Source organism: Prionailurus viverrinus, chromosome A3 (assembly GCF_022837055.1).
Source record: "Prionailurus viverrinus isolate Anna chromosome A3, UM_Priviv_1.0, whole genome shotgun sequence".
Lineage (NCBI taxonomy): Eukaryota > Metazoa > Chordata > Mammalia > Carnivora > Felidae > Prionailurus > Prionailurus viverrinus.
The window spans coordinates 129418693-129442751 of record NC_062563.1 but is presented as its reverse complement, the minus strand read 5'-3'; the positions used below and the strand labels follow the sequence as shown (position 1 = coordinate 129442751).

The 24059-nt window shown below is 40.2% G+C and overlaps 1 protein-coding gene and 1 pseudogene across 3 annotated transcripts in view; one reads left to right on the top strand and one right to left on the bottom strand.

Annotated features, from left to right (window-relative positions):
- NBAS (NBAS subunit of NRZ tethering complex) overlaps positions 1 to 24059 on the bottom strand; it is a 339328-nt gene that overhangs the window by 277503 nt on the left and 37766 nt on the right. For all 3 annotated transcript variants that reach the window (XM_047852270.1, XM_047852271.1, XM_047852272.1), the window contains exon 10: positions 8239 to 8377. In XM_047852270.1, the coding sequence (XP_047708226.1) occupies positions 8239 to 8377 (139 nt within the window). The remainder of the gene's footprint in view (positions 1 to 8238; positions 8378 to 24059) is intronic.
- On the top strand, positions 8680 to 11649 carry LOC125162063 (60S ribosomal protein L12-like; annotated as a pseudogene).

The window sequence follows — 24059 nt, the reverse complement described above, 5'->3', positions numbered from 1 at the left end:
TCTTATGCTTCAAAAATGCCAGAAAAAAGAAATCAACATTTAGAAACCAGTATTTGAAATAATAGGACACAGACTCTCTTTAGACTTAACAGATGCATTTATAAAATCAAGAGGGAGAGAAGGGTGTAATTTAAGAAATTTAAAACAACAAGTATTGTTGAAGATGTAGAGAATTTAGTACGCTGCTTGAGGTGGGGAGAAGTAAAATGGTACAGCTGCTGTAGACAAGTTTCATGGTTCCTCAAAAAGTTTAACATAAAATTACCCTTTGACCCAGCCATTCCATCCTAAGTATACACCCAAAAGAATTGAAAACAGGTATTCCATCAAATAATTATACACAAATGTTCACAGCAATACTATTCACAACAGCCAAGAAGTGGAAACAACTCAAAAGACCATTAACTAAAGAATGAACAAAATGCAATATATCCACACGACAGAATACTGTTCAGTCATAAAAAGGAATGAAGAAGTGATAGATGCTACAACTTGGATGAACCTTGAGAACATTATTCTAATCAAAGAAGTCAGAAACAAAAGGCCACATATTGTATGATTCCATTTATATGAAACAGAATAGGTAAGTCCATAGAAACAGAAAGCAGACTAGAGGTTGCCAGGAGCTGGAGGGAGGAAGAATAGGGAAGGACAAGTTAATGGGAATGAGGTTTCCTTTTGGGGTGATGAGAATGTCTTGGAACTAGATAGTAGTGATAGTTGCAAACATTGTGAATGTACTAAATGCAACTGAATTGTATATTTTAAAATGGTTAGTGGTTGGTTTTATGTTTTATGAATTTTACCTTGAAAGAAAAAGGCAAAGAAGAGTACAGTTTTGCTGAGCTTAAAAATTTTCCTATCAGAACTTCTGAGTAGTTAAAGCCATCAGTGGTGGCTTAGCTCTGTATCTCCCAATATTTCCTCCAACAAAAAAAGAAAAAGAAGGGAAAAATATGAGGTGCCTGGCTGGCTCAGTCAGTAGAACACGGTCATGAACTGAAGCCCCACACTGGGTGTAGAGCTTACTTGAAGAAAAAAAGTGGGGCGGGGGGGGGGGGGGGGAGTAGAAAATAAATCTATATGAAAATCATGTCCTCACCTTAACTTGAAGACAGAAGATAACACAAACTTAAAATAACTGTAAGTAAGAAAGACAAAAAACACCAAATCCCAGGGTGTCATCTCCACTGCTCCTGCCAACCCCCATGTCCCCATGATGCCTACTACCAGGCCTGGTGTTGAGCAAAAGCAGATTGTAAAAATACTGCAGGGTCAAGGAAGGACAGATGAGGGAAGACAGCAAAGGGATCATCTAAAACCACTGTCAGTGAAGCAACAGAAAGACAAATAAAGAAACTGATCCCATTCACAATTGCACCAAGAAGCATAAAATACCTAGGAATAAATCTAACCAAAGATGTAAAAGATCTGTATGCTGAAAACTATAGAAAACTTATGAAGGTAATTGAAGAAGACTTAAAGAAATGGAAAGACATTCCCTGCTCATGGATTGGAAGAATAAATATTGTCAAAATGTCAATACTACCCAAAGCTATCTACACATTCAATGCAATCCCAATCAAAATTGCACCAGCATTCTTCTCGAAACTAGAACAAGCAATCCTAAAATTCATATGGAACCACAAAAGGCCCCGAATAGCCAAAGTAATTTTGAAGAAGAAGACCAAAGCAGGAGGCATCACAATCCCAGACTTTAGCCTCTACTACAAAGCTGTCATCATCAAGACAGCATGGTATTGGCACAAAAGCAGACACACAGACCAATGGAATAGAATAAAAACCCCAGAACTAGACCCACAAACGTACGGCCAACTCATCTTTGACAAAGCAGTAAAGAACATCCAATGGAAAAAAGACAGTCTCTTTAACAAATGGTGCTGGGAGAACTGGACAGCAACATGCAGAAGGTTGAAACTAGACCACTTTCTCACACCATTCACAAAAATAAACTCAAAATGGATAAAGGACCTGAATGTGAGACAGGAAACCATCAAAACCTTAGAGGAGAAAGCAGGAAAAGACCTCTCTGACCTCAGCCGTAGCAATCTCTTACTCGACACATCCCCAAAGGCAAGGGAATTAAAAGCAAAAGTGAATTACTGGGACCTTATGAAGATAAAAAGCTTCTGCACAGCAAAGGAAACAACCAACAAAACTAAAAGGCAACCAACAGAATGGGAAAAGATATTTGCAAAGGACATATCGGACAAAGGGCTAGTATCCAAAATCTATAAAGAGCTCACCAAACTCCACACCCGAAAAACAAATAACCCAGTGAAGAAATGGGCAGAAAACATGAATAGACACTTCTCTAAAGAAGACATCCGGATGGCCAACAGGCACATGAAAAGATGTTCAGCGTCGCTCCTCATCAGGGAAATACAAATCAAAACCACACTAAGGTATCACCTCACGCCAGTCAGAGTGGCCAAAATGAACAAATCAGGAGACTATAGATGCTGGAGAGGATGCGGAGAAACGGGAACCCTCTTGCACTGTTGGTGGGAATGCAAATTGGTGCAGCCGCTCTGGAAAGCAGTGTGGAGGTTCCTCAGAAAATTAAAAATAGACCTACCCTATGACCCAGCAATAGCACTGCTAGGAATTTATCCAAGGGATACAGGAGTACTGATGCATAGGGCCACTTGTACCCCAATGTTTATAGCAGCACTCTCAACAATAGCCAAATTATGGAAAGAGCCTACATGTCCATCAACTGATGAATGGATAAAGAAATTGTGGTTTATATACACAATGGAATACTACGTGGCAATGAGAAAAAATGAAATATGGCCTTTTGTAGCAACGTGGATGGAACTGGAGAGTGTGATGCTAAGTGAAATAAGCCATACAGAGAAAGACAGATACCATATGGTTTCACTCTTATGTGGATCCTGAGAAACTTAACAGAAACCCATGGGGGAGGGGAAGGAAAAAAAAAAAAAAAAGAGGTTAGAGTGGGAGAGAGCCAACGCATAAGAGACTGTTAAAAACTGAGAACAAACTGAGGGTTGATGGGGGGTGGGAGGGAGGGGAGGGTGGGTGATGGGTATTGAGGAGGGCCTTTTGGGATGAGCACTGGGTGTTGTATGGAAACCAATTTGACAATAAATTTCATATATTAAAAAAAAAAAAAACAAACACTGTCAAAATTATAATCCAAGAATTCTTGCCAGAAATAGAAAAAGATATATACGTTGAAAGAGCCAACGGGGATTCTCTGAGAAAATTAACCCAGAAAAATCAACTCTGAGAAATATCCTAGAAAAGCTATTAAATTTCACAGACTAAAAAAAAAATCCTCAAGGCCTTCAAGTATAATGGCCAAATAACATTTGTATATTATTTGTATGATTCCCTTTGTAAGGAAAATAATTTAACTTCAGTGAGAATTTTCATATTCCACATACAAAGCAAAGCAATAATGGAGTAGTGGGTTTTTTTGTTTTTTGTTTTTTTTAAGTTCAATGAAAGAACTAAGGATTTTATATCCACACGTTTTCCTTCAAATACTAGACTACTAGAAAACAATTTTGAACATACAAGAACTTAAGGAACTCTTTCCCCATGAGCCCGTCTTTTTTTTTTTTTTTAATTTTTTTTTCAACGTTTTATTTATTTTTGGGACAGAGAGAGACAGAGCATGAACGGGGGAGGGGCAGAGAGAGAGGGAGACACAGAATCGGAAACAGGCTCCAGGCTCCGAGCCATCAGCCCTGAGCCTTACGCGGGGCTCGAACTCACAGACCGCGAGATCGTGACCTGGTTGAAGTCGGACGCTTAACCGACTGCGCCACCCAGGCGCCCCATGAGCCCGTCTTAAAACATCTTCTAAAAGAGGGGCGCCTAGTTGGCTCAGTCAGTGGAGCATGCAACTCTTGATCCCAGGCTGAGTTTGAACCCCATGTTGGGTGTAGAGATTACTTAAGAATAAAATCTTAAAGAGCATGTGTACACACACACACACACACCAACACACACACACACACACACACACACACACACACACACACACACACACACACACCTACTAGAAGATAGTTTCATCCAACCAAGAGATGACTGGGAACACTTCAAAACAAGAAGTGACAGCATTCTGAATCAGAAATGGACATCTAAGACACTAAAGAAAGGTGAGGATCAAGGTAGAAACTAATGTGCAAATATTATGTGTTTTGTCAAAGTAGCAGTAGTACAAAAAGGGCAGAGAACGGAAAGGAAGAAAGGAAAATAAACTGATTTTTGTAGAAGCAATTAGAAGAGATTAAAGAATACCAATAAAATTGATGCATGGGTAAAATGTTGGGAGGCCACTGATAACATCAATAGGAGTATTTCAGTGAAATGATGGAAGTAAATCCCCATGCAACAGAATTCGAATTCAAGAGAGGAAAGAAAGAGGAAGTGCAAGCAAGTATAGACGACTCTAGAACATGTTAAAGAAACGGAAATAAATGGGCTGGTAGCAGGATTTAGTGGGGTCTATATCCCCCAAAGGCAAACAAAAAAATGGTTTTTATGATGGAAAAATAAAAGCATGTTGTACGCTGATAAGTCTAACAGACAGCACAATTCATGGTATAGGAAAAATATTCTTCCATGAACAAGTGTGAGATCTGGTAGAAACACAGATGGGTTGGCCGTAGCCGGTACAAGGACAGTTTGTCTGCGATAACGACAGAAGAGGTACAGATGCAGGCAGGTGGTGGGGTCTTATGGAAATATTCCTCTGATTACTTCTATATTCTGAGGGAAATAGGATTTCTCAGAGAAACGGGTTTCCAAACAGCCTGTGTCCCTTCCACAACAGCCTTTACCAAAAAAGCAGCGTAGCAGTAACATAAAAATTAGTTTTGTTCCTTTTTATACTTTTTCTAAAATTCTGATCTTAAAAATACAAACATAATAACAATGAACACTCTAGATCACCGTATGGCTTATCAAGTGCCTTCAAATATATTACCTCATCTAATTGTCGCAAAAGCCTTACCCACAGAGGTGTAAAGTGTTGAGGCAGAATTCCCATCCCAGACTTCTGACTCCCGAGTCTGGGTTCTTTCCTTTCTCCCAGTTACTGAATTCAAACCTGCTGTCTGTTATAGCTTATTGCCTCTATTTGTGGACACAGCTATATCCTCCCATACAGTAAACCCCGTGAGGGCTGCTACCTCTCTATTCCTAACACCCAGCAGTGACTCAACGTTGAACAAATGAATACATAAAACTACCCAACATTAATTTGAAACTTTGGTCAATGCACATATTGAATCTTGCACCGTCTCTTAGACAACCTGGCAGCCTTGTGAGAGACTAGAATGTATGTGTCAGCAGCATTTTTTAGTCAATATCCACCCGAACACAATAGCAACCTTAAACAAACAAGTTCGATGAGGACAGTATCTGCCACCTGACAAAAGGAACTAATCCCAAAACTCAAATTACTCTGAGGTAGGGGCAGGCTATGTAGAAGCACTGGACGTTTAGCTGCAAGACATATTTAAGAGCCACTAACGTAATTAAAGTACCCTTCGAAGAAATTAATCATACAGCCGAGCATTCAATTTGCAATTTAATGTTTTTCCCCACTTATTCTGTCAGGGCACGGGCAATTTTCTTTTAAGAGACTGCAATACCAAAGCTTCAGGCTGGGGAGGGAAGGGCCATAGCAAAGCAGATTTCAATACTTCAGTGAGGAGCAAAGTGAAAGCACAAGAGAATTCAAAGAAGCCAAGGTGAAAAGAGGGTTCACGGTATGCGAGAGCACTCTGTGACTCTTCGTCTCCCAGACCCCTCTGCCACAAATGCGCTCGATTATACTGAACTGAAATGGACCTCCACAGTTCACCTGCTTCATCTCTCCTTGTATCCTCCACAGTTAGCCTATATTTTCTCTTTTGCCCCTCAACCTTTGACAAATTTCATAGCTACTGAAAAGCGCAAGTGATGGTACAAAGAAACACCAGTATACCTTTCGCTTGGGTTCACCAGTTATCGATGCTTTGTCATTATCTATGTGTGCTTTATCTATGTGTGTGTATACACGTCTTTTAAATTATGGTTTTGACTAAACCATTTAAAAAATAAGCTGCAGACATCACACTTAGATTCAAGAGCCAAAGCTGTTCAAACTCTTTCCAAGATCTGCCCTGAATATCTCACATAGAAAACTACAAGCTGGGTATGAACTACATCGAGAGAAACAGGAAGAACTTCCTGCAAAAACGAAATAATATGTTTAAGCAACTCTTACCCCTTTATGAATTATGGGACAATCACAGACAAATCTGACAGTGCCACTGAGACGGGCATAATCTCACACGGGGAGTGGGGGAAGGCGCTCAACGGAGTCTAGAAGATCCGTTCCACCTGTGTTCCCTATTTTTAGTCATGAGATCTTAGGCTCCTTATCTGTGAAGTGTGGCTACCAAACCCCAATCCGGACTCCTCTGGGTCCCACAGGAGAAGAGGCAGGAAGTAGCATCAGCAGAGGGTAGCACATGGAAGGAACAGCACAAAAAACAGTCCTCGATTATAAACTCATCCAGAAATACAACCAGATACAGGGTCTAGTGTCACATAAACCACTAAGTTGAACTAAATTTAAAAAAAAAACAAAAACAAACGGTGCCTGGGTGGATCAGTCAGTTAAGCATCCGACTTTAGCTCAGATTATGGTCTCACAGGTAATGAGTCCAAGCACTACTTTGGGATTCATTCTCATTCTCTCTCTCTCTCACTCTCTCTCTCTCTCTGCCCCTCATGGGATTCTCTCTCTCTCCTCTCCCTTCCTCACTCACCCTTTCTCACCAAAAAAAAAAAAAAAAAACCCACATACCCAACCCTACTTTGTTGAGCTCAATTCACAATAACATACTTCAGAATATGCTGAGAACTAAAGACAAAAATGAATGGGAGCTTACAATAATTGCTTAAGATTTTCTTTTAAAAGCATTTCTTCATTAGTTCCTTTTTAACACCAGACATTTAACCATTCATGGTTTTAGGGTATTATTTTAAAATCAGTGTATCTTAACACAGAATTAACAGGACAAATACATTCACTATAGGAAAAAACAACATGACACATTCCCTTATACTGTGCTTTACTTTAATTTCTTGGTTTCTTCCCTACTGGAAAAAATATCTGAGCAGCCACTGGAAAGAAGGCACTGTGCTAAGAACAGGATACATAATTTTGATCAAGTGCTTGACTTCCTGAAGTTTACATAAATAACCAAAACATATAACATTACAGGGTGGTCAATATGGCCGATAAATTATTCACTAATATCTCATTTTTCTTGGCTTTCTGGATACACAGAAAAAACAATTTTTCAGGCCCCTTACAGGCAGGAAGGGCCATATGATTAGTTAGAATGCATGCACTGTGAGCAGAAGTAACATCAATTCCGGTTTAAAAAGTTCCACCTTTCAGCCCTCTCTTCCCTCTTCTACAAACTGAGACAGTGGAACCTCAAGAGGTCACCAGCCTCTGTGTACTCTTCAGTCATCACTTGGAACAAACTGTTCAGGGGAGTCATGGCACCAAGAGCACGCTCTGCCACAAATAAGGGATGAGTTGTTACCCGGTAAAACACAGAAATGTCAGGAGTTTTCGTCTATGTAACTGTTTTTATTATCACAGCAGAAGCTAGCCTATACTGACTATTCCAGCACACCAGAATACTCTGCTATACAACAAATGAATGAATGGCCAGGTTTATCACCCAGGTGAACACAGACGAAAATGTCAGGAAGTGTAGCATGGTGGTGAAATCTTGAACAGGGGAACTTCCGTTGTATTCTGCCACTTGCTAGCTCGGTGACCCGTGGTAGTTACTTAACTATGCTTTACTTTTGCCATCAACAGACAGGCTAGTAACAATACCTATCTCAAAAAGTGGAGGAGAATTAAGTGGGCTAATACATACAATAGCACTCAGAAGAGCCGCCAGCACAGCAAACACGTGGAATGAACGTTAACGTTTAAATAAGCAAATGTAAGTAACAGGACTACTGTTGTTCTTCTAACATCTGCTAATACCATTACTAAAAATGAGACCAAGTTAAACACAAAATGCTTTAGATAAATTTGATGTTTGGAAGAAGTACCAAAATTTCACACAAAGTCACCTTCCTCATCCAAGACAAATTATTTCCTCCTCTCCTGCCTAAGCTCTATTAGCAAAGTGAAAGGCCATAACTAATACTTACTGCAGTGACCCTGTCTCCACCATTAGTAACCTGCTTATAATAAGGCGATCCTGAAAGAACTCTCCAGGCAGATAGGCCATAGCTAGACGCTTTGGATGTGCCCACTTCAGCAGTTTCGCATCCACCAACCAGTAAAAGTCTAGAAAACAGAAAAATAAAAAGAACTGATAAATTGTAATATGAGTAAGAGGACATCAAAACAAGGAGAGCAGAAACAGTCACCTTCACAAAGAAAACTGAAGTAAAAGTTGCTATATACTAAACCCAGAAGTAAAATATTTTAGAAGAAACAACCAGAAGAAAACCAGATGGTTTTTCACCTAGAATTCCACCTTCACTTACACAGAGGTAAGGCTTAAACATTCAAGTACCTGAAATCCAGATGGGAACGGTAAAGAAAGAGTAAAAGTGTTTTAAGGTTGGCCCCTGAACACTGAAGAAATGGTCTGTATCAACACCAATAAACTTCATATCCAGATGCGTCCCACACCCAGATATAGGTATGTTCATCACAGCATTATGCACAGTGAGGACACAATTACAGATGTTAGGGATGACAGCCAAAAGTGCTGTGGATAGGACAGTACCCTACAATAATAACGACACTGAAACAAGATGACGCGGTAGTTTACACGCACGTTATGATCTGTTTCCTCCAGTTGTTCTACTTTGTGAACAATCAGAGGCAAGCTGCCAACAGGGCAAACAGTCTGACATATACTAGAAGGTAAAAGACTGTGACACTACACAGACTAAACTCATTAATAATGAAAAACAAACAGTCATGATGTTTTTATTGACATATAAATGATACATAGCATATTAGTTCAGGTGTACAACATAAGGATTCAAAATTTGTAATATACTGTGAAATGATCGCCGTAGCTAGTTAATATCTATCCCATACACAGTTACGCGTTCTTTTCCTTGTGATGAGAGCTTTTAACATCTACTCTGTTAGCAACTTTCAAATATGCAATACAGTATTTTTAACTGGAGTCAGCACCAACAGTCATGATTTTTAAAGTCACAGCATTCACTAAATCTAGCCGAGAACTATGTAACAGGCATTATAATCATCTATCGAAAAAAAAAATGTTTAAAGGTAAAATTATGATAAGTTAAAGGAAGCACTACACCTACCAGTGAATTATTCATTGTTCCCAATGACAATAAAGTGGAACACTAACAGAAAAGAGAAGTCACAGTTTCACTGGTCTTGTCCATGTAACACTGCCCCAACATGATCTACCACTGTCCCAAATGACAGAAAATAATTATCAAGCTCCCTTTAAAGCAAAACACTCATATTGTCACCAGGCTCCCATTTTGTCAAAAAAAGGATGTACTTCATCACACAAATTAGTCCTTACCTTTTTCTAGACCATGTTCATAGAAATAGCAAAACTTAAAAAACTTTAGTTTCTGCATAGAAAATACAAGGTAAATGAAAACAACACTTTAAAAGGCTCTTTAGAGTTGGTGTATCAAAAGGATTTACTTAAAAAAAAGGGTAGAGGAATGACCAGGGATATACCTATGAAACAAGAGTGGCCACGAGTTTACTGTTGAAACTGAATGACAGGCACAAGGAAGTCAATATATTATCGTCTCTATGAACACGCTTCAAATAATCCACAATGAAATTTTTTTCAAAAGTGATTTTGTTTAAAAAAAAAAAAAAAAAAGGCAGAAAACAAAAAAAAACTCTGGGAGTGCCTGGCTAGCTCCATCAGTAGAGCATGCGATTCTTGATCTCAGGGTTGTGAATTTGAGCCTCACACTGGGTGTGGAGATTACTTTATTATTTAATATGAAATTTGTTGTCAAATTGGCTTCCATACAATACCCAGTGCTCATCCCAACAGGTGCCCTCCTCAATGCTCATCACCCACTTTCCCCTCCCTCCCACCCCCCATCAACCCTCAGTTTAGTCTCAGTTTTTAAAAGTCTCTTATGGTATGCCTCCCTCTTTTTTTTTTTTTCCCTTCCCCTCCCCCATGATCTTCTGTTAAGTTTCTCAGGATCCACATAAGAGTGAAAACATATGGTATCTGTCTTTCTCTGTAGGACTTATTTCACTTTAGCATAACACTCTCCAGTTCCATCCACATTGCTACAAAAGGCCAGATTTCATTCTTTCTCATTGCCACGTAGTACTCCGTTGTGTATATAAACCACAGTTTCTTTATCCATTCATCAGTTGATGGACATTTAGGCTCTTTCCATAAATTGGCTATTGTTGAAAGTGCTGCTATAAACATTGGGGTACAAGTGCCCCTATGTATCAGTACTCCTGCATCCCTTGGGTAAATTCCTAGCAGTGCTATTGCTGGGTCCTAGGGTAGATCTATTTTTAATTTTTTGAGGAACCTCCACACTTGATCTCAGGGTTATGAATTTAAGCCTCACACTGGGCATAGAGATTACTTTTTTAAAAATCCTCTGAATAAACAGAAACAAAACAGGTAATCCTGAATATTGATATTTCTGAATATAATCTCAGTGTTTTTTCAAACAGAAAACATGTTTTTCATAAAACATATCTTTAAAAATTAGCAACCTATCATTATAATAAACATAAAAACACTAAGAATTCAACAAATTCCCAAAAGACCAGGATAACTAAAATATTTTCCTCTGCTCAGTGTATAACATATATATTTATATTAACAACAGTATAATTCTTTTCTCAAAGGATTCAATATTATTATTTACTCTGCACTACTATGTCATGGAGGGGACATACCTAATTTTCAGATAAAAAATGTACACAGTTTTTGGCTCTCGGCTTGGAGGAGGCGAAGGTGCAACTCTCTTCAGTCATCCAGAATCCGGGTTTATCCGACACCAGCCGCCTCCACCACGCCGCCTAAATTCAATCCCAGTAAGATCTAAGTTGTATACCTAAGGTACACCAGTGGGGAAGTCAGTGCCACATCTGCCCTGACCCCCAAGACTGCCCCGAGTCTGTCTCCAAGAAAAAGTTGGTGATGACATCTCCAGGGTAACCTGTGATCAGAAGGGTCTGAGGCTGACAATGAAACTGACCATTCAGAATAGACAGACCCGGATTGAAATGGTACCTTCTGCCTCTTCCCTGATTATCGAAGCCCTCAAGGAACCACCAAGAGAGAGAAAGAAGCAGAAAAACGTTAAGCACAGCAGAAGTATCACTTTTGACAAGATTGTGAACATTGCCCGACAGATGCAGCACCATTCTTTAGCCAGAGAACTTTCTGGAACCATTCGAGAGATCCTGGGGACTGTCCAGTCAATGGGCGGCAATGTTCATGGCCACCACCCTCATGACATCAGAGATGCATGAACAGTGGTGCAGTGGAATGCCCCACTGAAAGAACTACAAAGGAAAATTTTTCAATAGAGGATCATTTGACAATCAAAAAATAATAATATGTATACATACACACGTATATGTATAAAACTAAGTTGCCTGACTACTGAAGAAGGAGATACAGAGCTAACTGAAATCTCAGATTTCTTATCTCTTGTTCTTCATGCTAGAAGACATGTCCTCGCCATGATTTTTGAGAAATATCATAGCCATGTATACATCAAACTGGCTACATGCAAACTCCATTAAGAACAAAAGAGATCCAGGGACGCCTGGGTGGCTCAGTCAGTTAAGCGTCCAATTCTTGATCTCAGCTCAGGTATTGATCTCAAGGTCATGAGTTCAAGCACTGCACTGGGCTCCTCACTGGGCATGGAGCCAACTTCAATCAATCAATAAAACAAAAGAGATTCAATACCTGCTTCCAAACCTTTCCTCCATTAATGCCTAATTGAGGAATAAGTGGAAAAAGAGGCAGAATGATAGAACTAATCACATACCGTCCTCACTAGATGATAAAACCATGTAACTTGAATGAAAACAGTCAATGAAAAAGAAAGAAGTCTGAGGCCCAGCCCAGCACAATATACAAAGTAAATGTTTCCTGAGTAACTGAATTTATTTTATTTATTTATTTTTTAATTTTTTCAACGTTTATTTATTTTTGGGACAGAGAGAGACAGAGCATGAACGGGGGAGGGGCAGAGAGAGAGGGAGACACAGAATCGGAAACAGGCTCCAGGCTCTGAGCCATCAGCCCAGAGCCCAACGCGGGGCTCGAACTCCCGGACCACGAGATCGTGACCTGGCTGAAGTCGGACGCTCAACCGACTGAGCCACCCAGGCGCCCCAGAGTAACTGAATTTAAAGCTCCAACTTTCTCCTTAAGTAGCACAGTGAAAGGTGCCAGAGCAACTCCACTTCCCCCTGCCAGTCCCCAAGCTTGCTGGTTCCAGCAGCGAGGTGTGAGAAGATGAGGCAGGGAAAAGGGGAAAGGTCAAGGCCACAGCGGGGAGGGAGAAAATGGGGGAAGGGGATGATTCACTGATAAAGATAGAACTAAACAAGGCTAAGCCGATAATCTGATAAAGGAAAGTGTTAAGAAAAAAATTCCAAACTATTTATGAAAGACTAAAAGCCATGAATACAGAGAAGAATACCATGTTCTTTGACACACCCTCAATACCTGAAAGAAGTCAATTCTTCATCTATAAATTGAATGCAATTTCAAATAAAATCCCAACAGAATTTTTCATGGGACTGAACACATACTAAAAGTAGACAAATCTAAAACTTACACGAGAGTGAGCAGTTCTAAGAAAAGCTAACTCCGTTCTCACTGCTAATCATTCCCTTTGTGAGCTGTGCTTTGTGCGTCTTCATCTGCAAATACTTTCCTACCTGTGGCCATTAAGACATTCTCCTTCAAATTCCACCATATTACACCTAAAACTTACAGGGGTGCCTGGGTGGCTCAGTTGGTTGAGCGTTCAACTCTTGATTTAGACTCAGGTCATAATTCCAGGGTTGTGGGATTGAGCCGCACATCAGGCTCCATGCTGAGCGTGGAACCCACTTAAGATTCTCTTCTCTCTCTCTCCCCACCGCCGTCCCTCCCCTGCTATGCTCTCTAAAAAAAAATTAATTTTTTTTTAAATTTTAAATTTCTATTTATACAATGAAAAGATAAATCACACACCAGATGAACACACAGAAGTAACAGAGTATTAGCAAAGAATGTATATGGATCTCCCATAATCAGCCCAAAACAAAAATGGACAAAGCATTAAGCAAGTCACAAAAGGAGAAATCCAAAAGTCAGTAATGCATATTAAAACAATACAGATTTAGGGGTGCCTGGCTGGCTCAGCTGGTAGGGCATATATGTGACTCTTGATCTTGGCATTGTGAGTTCAAATCTCCATGTTGGCCACAGATATGTTAAAAAAAAAAAATGAGTAAAATACAGAGAATGCTTAAGAACACAGTTAAAGTACTGGTGAAGCTTCAAATTGGAAGAATCATTTTGGAGAATGATGTGGCAAACCTAACAAAAAGACATACCTGACAACCCCATAAACTATGTTCTAAGGACACTCTAGAGAAATTCTTGTACAGGTATATTTATCTCATGGTAAAAGAAGATTTTGTGCAGCACTATTTATAATGCAGGAGAATTAGATGTATTTTAAATGCTTAAAAGGAATGGATAAATTCAACAAATTATCCAGGAAAACATATACAACAGTAGAATGGATACATAGATAAGATGGTAGGTAAAGAAATGGGGGGGGGGGGGAGGTATGCACCAAAATCTTGAGAGCAGCTACCTCTAGAAAGGGATGAGGAGACAAAGGAATGGAAGGAAGGAATTTGGGGAATTGTTTGTACTGTCTCTTTTACTCATGTATGTGCATGTACACGGACACACACACCCCTTAAGTAAAAAAGAAAACGTTAGTATTTGTTAATTCTGAGTAGTAGATACTTAGGTATTCATGACCTCATTCTCCGTACTTTTCTCTTTAACTTAAAAACGGGAACATCGAGATACACGTATCCCAAATCATGTACATAAATTTTGCCAGTTAGTGAAGTCCAGGAAAGAAAATGCAGTAAACTGGCTTTAGCACATAACACCCACCCACAAGTCTAGTCAAATACTGAAAATAAAATCAGCGTATCATTTACTTTGTGGCATTTAGAGGTTTTCATACATTAACGGTTATAGCTTAAGCATTCCGTGATTTACTGCTGAAAGGATTGTTAGATTTTTGCAGAAGTCAGCCCGCACACAGATAATACTCTAGAAAATAATTTACAGCATTAACATTGTTCTGTTCCAGTGAATTCCTCCACCCAGAATAGTTCCTTAAATATACTGGATATTTGGCTTAAGTGCTTACTTTAAGAATCATATTTTGAAGTAATGGTTTTAAAATTTTTCTATAAAAACATAAAGCAAAACAGATTTTCTACAGTGCAAATTAAGTTCTCTAGATTAAAGCACATGATGTGTGGGAGTTGTAACTGTACTTCTTGACAAAAAGGAGAGAAAGACTGACCTTCCCGGTAATCTTCAACCTCAAAATTTTGTGGAAAATAGGAATATCATAGGTCTAGGTATCAGGCATCAGATTCCAGTACCTCTGCAACAAAGTAACTATGTGATGTTATGCCATCAATATTTACTAAATGCAAATTGTGTGCTAAGCAATGCGGAATATGGAATTATGGCAAGCAACTGAAGAAGCTTCATGATGAACCGTTTATAATTCTTCTTGGAATCCATTTGTAGTGTTACAGTATCTCCCAGTTCATCAGCATCGAGCACGGGGTGGCTCTTAGGGCCGTGCTTTCGATCCCCACCTGCTTTCCTCTGCTGGCCTTAGAGGTACACTGATCGGCGGGAATGAAAATGAGCGGCCCCACTCCTGGGGGGCGGAGGCGGGGGTGGGGGGGGGGGAGCAGGGAGGGACAAGTCAACACAAACCACTGCCGCACAGGACCTCTTCAAAGACCTCGGAGGTAGGTACAAAGACAGCCAACAGGACAGTACGTGGAGGAAGGAGCCAAGGAAGGCTTCACAGTGAAAAGTTTATCTTTTAAACAATTTCTCGAATAAAGGGATCAGGTAAAGAACATTCCAAGCCCTGGGAATTCAATGTCAAAAAGCAGAGTGTCGTTTGTGAAACGGTGTTTGGAGAAGAATGAATGCAGTGTGTGCTTCTAGCCTATAAAAAGGGAAGCAGGAGGGGGAGAGAAATTTCAAAGGGGTCCTGAACACTACAGAATAGTTTGTCTTGCTCCCTTCTGGGCACTTGCCACCTTCCACCTTACCTTCTCTACCAGAAGTTATTTAAATCACGCCTCCATTAGCAAACTCGGAGCCACTTAGGAACAGAGATTGGATGTGCCTCCTTCATAGCATTTACCACAATTGTTTCACGCAAAACACATCTATCTGTGCGCTATGTGCAAAGCACTACAAGGAACAAAGATAAATAAGACACAGTCCTTGTCCTTGGCTTAACCTCCCCGGGCTTCAGCTCTCCCACCTGAGAAATGAAGGGGCTGAACCAAATGACGGATGAACCTCTTCCCCAGCTCTGACATCCTAAGAGGCTCAAACTCAGAGCAGGAACACAGGTATCAGACAACAAAAATAAACTGTGACAAATGGAGCCAAAAACACAAGAAGAGGTGAATTAAATGAGCAAGAGTAAAGGCAGTGGCCGAGCAGAACAAGGGGCAGCAATACATACGGGGGTGGTCAAGGCCATCTGAGGAAAGGCAGCTGGGGACAGAATGTGTGCCCCTAGGCATCGCCCCACATGTGACACTGATGAACCGGGAGAGCTCCATGTGACACTACAAATTGTTTCCAAGAAGAACTGTAAATCGTTTAAGAAGGTCCTTCAATCTATAATTGTTGAAAGAATCTGCCATCTAGTGGCTCAAACTTCTGAAAGCGGAGGAAGGAAGTTTGAAATAGGAGAAACAGCTGTATATGCTCCGTCCAGTGACCGGTGGGCTTGTGGCATACAACCCACAGAAAGGGAAGAAGGAAGAAAAACACTACAGCTCTCAAAATTTTAAAGCGCCTAAGATCATGCCTGTCAAAATAAGGGCTCAAGAATTGTTACCTACTGCTTCACAGCTAGAAGTCACTCCTCTCTTGGGATAATGGAAAATGTTCTCCTCATTTTAATTCATCTTCAGTGTATCTTACACATTCTTCATTTCAAAACCTTTACTACTTCAAAACTTAAGATTCTGCTGATCTCTTTATTAGATTAAGACTTATAGGAAGAAAACACACATAATTGGAACTCACTCAACAGCAATGGTTTTCAAACGTTCATATGCATCACAATCACCTAGAGTGCTCGTAAAAACAGACTGCTGGACCACACCTCCAGAGGTCTAATCGAGTTGGCCAAGGATGGAGTCCAAGAATCTGAGTATCAAACAATCTCCCCCAGTGATTCTGATGCTGCTGGTGCAGAGACCACACTTTAAGAACGCAGCTTTGTATGATGTTTGAATCTATGACTGGAGCTCTGGAGGACACAGCTCACTAGAAATCAAATTATGAAGCATGGCACGCTTAAGGATGATCACAGAAAACTAATTTTAATGAATGGTTAGTTTTTAAAGGCAAAACAATGAGAATTTTTCTTCAATAGGAAAAACACTATAAATGAATAAAAAATCATTCCATTTTCCTACTAATTAGGCATTTAATATATTTAAAATTGAGGGGTACCTGGTTATAAAGTCCTTAAAACACAATTTATAATAATTCAAAATCAAGAGGTGTGAGGAAATATATAAAGTTCAATACTCTTTATTTTAGATCTTTCAAGCAGAACTGAACCCATACTGAGATAGATGGTTGGATGGCATAGAACAGAGGTCAGCCAACATTTTCTATAAAAAGCCAGAGAGCACATATTTTAAGCTCTGTGGACCATAAATGGTCTCTTTCACAACTACTCAATCACAGTACAAAAGAGCACAGACAACATGTTAAAAAAAAAAAAAGCATTACAAAGTTCTAATAAAATTTTATTTGTGGACACTGAAATTTGAACTTCCTATAATTTTCATGGATCATAAAATTTTGGGGGGGAGGGGGGTTTCCATTTTTTAAAATGTAAAATCCATTCTTGGCTGATAAGCTACCTTAAAGCAGGTCAGATTTGGCCCACAGCCCATAGTTTTCTAGACTCTGGTACAGAGAAAAGCTTACTGAGTGTGAGTATCAGACGACCTGAGTTTACCACGTAGAGTTGTATCATCCTAGGAGACACTATTAACCTCTCAGAGCTTTGGTTTCTCCAACTATACAAGAGCAGCTATAATACCATCTTACTGGATTGAAGATTGAAATTCAATAAATATCTGGTAGTCCGTAAAGACTCTAAAATTTTTCAATTATAACCTTAATACCTTCAGGTTTAGTCAATTCAGTATCAATTCAGGAAGCGCCTTCATTTTTCAAGGTACTGTGCTAGTAGTGTTAAGAAATGCTTCGTAGGGAAACCAAATTTTCCCTGCCCTGAAGGAATTTATAGTCCCATGGGGTAATGGGGCTGTGATTTCACCTAAAAAAGGCTTGAAAAAACCTGTTTCAGGCCTTCCATTCATATAGTTGTTTAACCTGAGCTGTTACATTTTAATTCTTCCATTCCCAGGCTTTCATTCATTTACTCAACAAATATTTCATTGAGCACCCTATGCACCAGGCCACATTCTAAACTCTGAAAAAAATAGCTACACATAACACAAAGTTCCTGCCCTCATGGAGTTTACATTCCAGTGCATCAGTATTGCTTCTCCCCTCTTTCATGCTTTAACAAAGCCAAGTAAATGTTGACAACTGAACCATAATTTACTGATATTCCATGCAAAAAAGCATTGCTATAAGCATTGATAATACAGTGCTAAGACCAGTGCAGATAAATGAAGGAAAAAAAAAAACAAAAAACAAAAAACAAGGACATTCCAAGCAGAGGAAAAAAGAAGAACCACGAATACCTTTAAGAACAAAATCATTTTGAGAAATCTAAGAATATATATATATAGGTCTAGAGTTATCTAGAGCAAGAGTCAGTAAACTACAGTCCCTGGACCAAATCCAGCCCACTGCCTATTTTTGTGAATAAAGCTTTCTCAGAACACTGTCATGCTCATTCATTTATATATTGTTATGGCTGCTTTCAACACGGCAGTGCAAGAGTTGAATAGTTACAACAGAGACCATGTGGTCCTTTACAAACAAGGTGTGCCAATCTTGGTGTAGAGCAAAGAAACATGAGGGGATGTGGCAGAAGGCTAGAGAGGTTAAAAGACCAAATTATAAAAGGCCTTTAATACATTGGGGCATCTGGCTGGCTCAGTCTGTGGAGCATATGACTCTTGACATCAGGGTTTTTTTTTTTTTTTTTTTTTTTAAATTTTTTTTTTTTTTTTTTCAACGTTTATTTATTTTTGGGACAGAGAGAGACAGAGCATGAACGGGGGAGGGGCAGAGAGAGAGGGAGACACAGAATCGGAAACAGGCTCCAGGCTCTGAGCCATCAGCCCAGAGCCTGACGCGGGGCTCGAACTCACGGACCGCGAGATCGTGACCTGGCTGAAGTCGGACGCTTAACCGACTGCGCCACCCAGGCGCCCCTTGACATCAGGGTTTTGAGTTCAAACCGCATGTTGGGTGTGGAGATTACTTAAAAATTAAAAAAAAAAAAAAAATTTTTTTTAAAGGCTTTTAACACTAAATTAAGGAGTTACATCCGTATCTCAATGGCTAAAGGAAATTAGAGGATTTTTAAGTAGGTGATCAGACTTATATCGGACTTGTACTCCGTGCTGGAAACACAACAGAAAAGAAATTAGAGGAGACCAGACAGGAAGCAGGGAACACACTTGATAAAGTGGAGAGTGTCTCAGCTAGAAGGATGGCAGGAGAAATAAAGAGGCAGAGACAGATTTAATACATTGAAGAGAAAAATAATCATCAAGTCATTAAGATTCGTAAGAATGAGTTAAGAATTATCTAAAGCAAATCTCAGGGCACCTGGGTGGTTCAGTTGGTTGAGCATCCGACTTTCGCTCAGGTCATGATCTCACAGTTTGTGGGTTCAAGCCCCACATCAGGCTCTGTGCTGACCGCTTGCTCAGAGCCTGGAGCCTGCTTCAGATTCTGTGTCTTCGTCTCTCCCTCTGACTCTCCCACTCTCTCTCTCAAAAATAAATGAACATTAAAGGCACCTGGGTGGCTCAGTCGGTTGAGCGTCCGACTTCAGCCCAGGTCATGATGTCATAGTTTGTGGGTTCGAGCCCCGCATCAGGCTCTGTGCTGACCCCTTGCTCGGAGCCTGGGGCCTGCTTCAGATTCCGTGTCTCCTTCTCTCTCTGCCCCTCCCCCGCTCACGCTTTGTCTCACTCTGTTTCTCAAAAATAAATAAAGGTAAAAAAATTAAAAAATAAAAAAATAATAAAGCAAATCTCAGGGTTCTGGCCTGGAAGAAATGCTATATACCAAGATTCAGGAATACAGGAGAAAATGCACATTTGGAGGTAAAAAGCGATTAACAGAATATAATTGAATATGAGGAACTTGTGAGCTAGCTACCCAAGAAACGATGTTCTGTAAGCAAGTGAATAAATAGCTGTGGCTTACAAGTAACTTATGGGATACAGATTTGGGAGATATCACATACGCATTTAAGTGCTGACTGGTTTGCTTAAAGTTGCCTATAAAAATATATAGAATAGGTAAGAAAAACAATGGCCAAAGGACTCCACTGAAAATCTACTAGAATTAATAATCAGGCTCAGCATGGCTATAGAACACGAGACCAATATACGTAAATCAATTGTATTTCTATATACTAGTAATAAGCACTCGGGGAAAAAAAATTTAACTTTTCCAAGTTTTCAGACACCAGTGTGCCTCTTTCAAATGATTTATGGCACACAAAAAAATATTATTTATAACACATTTATTTAAAGTCAACATGCTTTTCTTTTTAATTTAGCTTGGTCATAATCACAACTCTGTTGACATCATGGATTTTCTATACAAATTAGTATCAAATAAAGACTTGTGCATGTCCTACCTAAAGCCACCACACATGTACCTGTTACACTTTGGGAGAGACAACGTAAGCAGAATAGAAAATGACACGTAAGATGGACGAATTTCCCAGATGCCCAGGTGACAGTGGTGATCCCTGTCATAAGAGGTACAAGGGGACACACACAGGTTTTTGGAAAGGCAGATGTTCTTGACTGAATGCACCGGTGTGCAGGTCTTGTAACTTGTCCCAGGCCAAACTGGGGAGTAGGGAAGTGATGGCAATGTTGCGTAGGTTTTTCGATGCACGTGCACACACGTTATACACATACAAAGAACAAACACGCTCTTAGGAGGTAGAATTTGGATACAAAAGTTCTACTGGCAAAAGCCAAATACGTTAGATGATGGCTGTTTTAATTTATTGACGAGGGGAATTCTTCCACGACGTATCCATACACCAAATCATCACATTACACACTTTAAAAATACCTTACAATTTTGTCACTTCTACCTCAATAAAGCCGGAGGAGGGAAAAACAGCTCTACCGGAAAGGCTATTCTTACCATAGTCATGGAAAACTCCAGGCACTTCAGCTAGGTCTATAATGCCCTTTTTCTGTCTGTACTTACTGAACAAATTTTTTATTATATTTGGGCTTCCCATATCGGTCTGTTGAGACAAGTGGCCTGGCTCATGGGAGTTCATTTTCAAAATAAAATATTAAGTTTTGAGTTAATATTTGCCAAGACTTTAAGGTCTGTGTCTAGATTTTTTTTACACGTGGATGTGCGGTCACTTAGCACTATTTGTTGAAAAGACTGTCTTTGCTCCATTGAACTGCCTTTGCTCCTTCATCAAAGATAAGCTGGCTATGGGCACCTGGGTGGCTCAGTTGGTTAAGCATCCAACTCTTGATTTTGCCTCAGGTCATGATCTCAACAGTTCATGTGACTGAGCCCCGGGTCAGGCTTTGCACTGACAGCATGGAGCCTGCTTGGGGTTCTCTCTCTCCCTCTCTCTGTCACTCCCACCTACCCACCTCACACATGCCCTCTCTCTCTCAAAATAAATAAGTGAAATAAACTTTAAAAAATTACCTGATTAAAAAAACCCACATAAATATTAACATCAATCTTTTGAGCTTGGTTAGTTCCTGAGGGTGATATACTCTCTGTAAGCTGAAAAATTCAGTTGCTGGGGCTACAAAGCCAGAGTATTGACTGGGGTAACCTTGCTAAAGAAATGCTTGCTCACTGGTGGAAAACTGTTCGGGTATCAAATCATGCTCCACGAACTTTTGTTTTACTCCTGTTTGTCATCCCTACACCCCACCAATGCCTTAGCAGCCTGGCACGAACAGGCTTCCAAGGAATATCTACAGGCATAGAATAAACACACTCGTACGTTCTCTCCCCCCGCCGCACCCCATGGGGCTACACAAGAGAATAAAACAAACCACCGAGCTGTGTTACTTCTACACCTATGTCCTACACAGTCAGCTCCTGACAGGCTCAGGTCTGGCCTCGGAGCACTTCTCAATCCAGTATTCCCAGCAGCCACAGCCTATGGAGAGGAGAGACACCTAAAATGAAATTTATTCCTATCCTTCATTAGGACAACTTCAAAAGCAAGGATATCTTGTATTCATTTTATTTAATCTTTCAGAGCTTTAGCGCAAAGGTTCTCAAGAGGGATGGGGGATTATAAAGCCTTTTAACACATGCTGAGATCCCATCCTACACCTTACCTTATCAAGCCTTCAAGGGTACAGCCTACATATGCGCATTTTTTTAATTCTCAATAAGTGATTCTGTTGTCCACACCTCGTTAACAACCACTAGCCTAGAAAGCAGAATGTCCATAGAAATACTAATCATTTAGATTTCCCAGATGTCCCTGACCCTGTTTCCTTCCCTCAACCCACAGCTGATGCCAATGGTCATCTAAAGACTTAACTCCCTCCCAATCCTTAGGATGGATTTAAGCAACTCTTCTGCAAAAGCCCAGTATGTTCAGCATCCACCCATCTGGTCAATTTCATGCCTAACCTTGTATCCAGATTTCAGAACTACCCAGGTTCTGAAACTAAATTCACCTTCTACTCCAACATTAGTAGTTTAATTAGTAAAGTCTTTCTCAAACTTGTTTGTTCTCTCAGGAAAAAAAGTTCTCCCTTTGAACCCTAGCTCCCCTCTCTAGTGAGCCCCATGGACTGCAAGGTATCCCTGACAATGGGTCTATCTCTAATGCCTACTACTAAAGTCCCTACCACAATCTTCCTCTGTTAAATGCTCCGTAGTAGTCTATACTAGACCGAAGGTACTTGAGCAGCTTATTTAATAAAACCATCTACTGTCTGTGCCCAGTGCAGCGCCAGCAAAGAACAGTCCGGAAAGAAGGACTTGCCTTGAGATTACACAGCTCAACAGTAGAACCAAGAACAGAATTGAGATCTCCTGTCTCCTAACCCATTACACATTCTACTATGTCAGAAAACTATATATTTTTTTTAGTTTTCTATTTGCCCATAAAATAAAATTAAACATCACTCCTTCATTCCTATAAAATAAGCTAAAGAGTCTTCTTTTAGCTCTCTACTCCCAAGAGGAAGGCACAACAGCTATCATAGCTCCAAGTAGAAGCAAAAATTCAATCAGGCCCAAGTTACTTCTTTAAATTGCATTTCCGTAAATCTTTGCAGAGGGATTGTAGAGTAGTCCTTATAAGGGGGGAGAGGGGCAAAAACTAAAGTAAAAGATTTATAAAGGTCTTTTATAAAGACCTTTTTATACATAATTGTAACATAAATTGTTTTTAATGTTTGTTTATTTTTGAGAGAGGGAGAGACAGACGGAGCACAAGTGATGGAGGGGCAGAGAGAGAGGGAGACACAGAATCTGAAGCAGGCTCTAGGCTCTGAGCTGTCAGTACACAGCCAGAAGCTGGGCTCAAACTCACAAACCATGAGATCATAATCTGAGCTGAAGTTGGACACTTAACGAACTGAGCCACCCAGGCACCCCTATGTAACTGTAACATAAAGGGGATGAGCCCCTCCTATCAAAGAATCTCCAAACTTAGAAGTCTTCAACTTAAAAGACAGCCAGCTTGGTGTGCACCTGGGTGGCTCAGTCGGTTAAGTGTCTGACTCTTCTTTTTAGGTCAGGTCATGATCTCATAGTCCATGGGATCGAGCCCCACATTGGGATCTGTGCTGGTGGTGCAGAACCTGCTTGAGATTCTCTCTCTCTCTCCCTCTCTCTCTGCCCCTCCTCTGCTCACTCTCTCATTCTCCCTCAAAAATAAAATAAACATTAAAAAAACAAACAAAAAAGACAGGGGCACCTGGGTGGCTCAGTCAGTCAAGTGTCAGACTTTGGCTTAGGTCATGATCTCACAGTTTGTGAGTTCGAGCCCCGCATCAGGCTCTGTGCTGACAGCTCAGAGCCTGGAGCCTGCTTCAGATTCTGTGTCTCCCTCTCTCTGTTCCTCCGCTGCTCGCAACTGTCTCTCTTTCTCTCTAAAAATAAATAAAGATTAAAAAAAAAAAAGACAGCCAGCTGAAAGCTGCTGAGGACCAAGAAACTGCTGAGTCACACATGACTACCTATCTGTAACATATTCTGATGAAAACAGATCACAGGATACAGCCAAGACACTCCATTTCCCTGTCTCTCTGAAGACAAGTGCCTGCAAAGCCAAAAAATTTAGTCTGTGAAGCTCAGAAGTCCCTTATTCACATCCAAAAGCTTTCACCTCTATGAGACAACGCAGCTTTCTCTACAGACAACAGCACCCTTGGTTTCTCCTCAAAAAAACTGACCTGAACTTAAAGAAAGGAGAATTTTCTCATGCTGGAGAAATGAGAAATTGAGAGG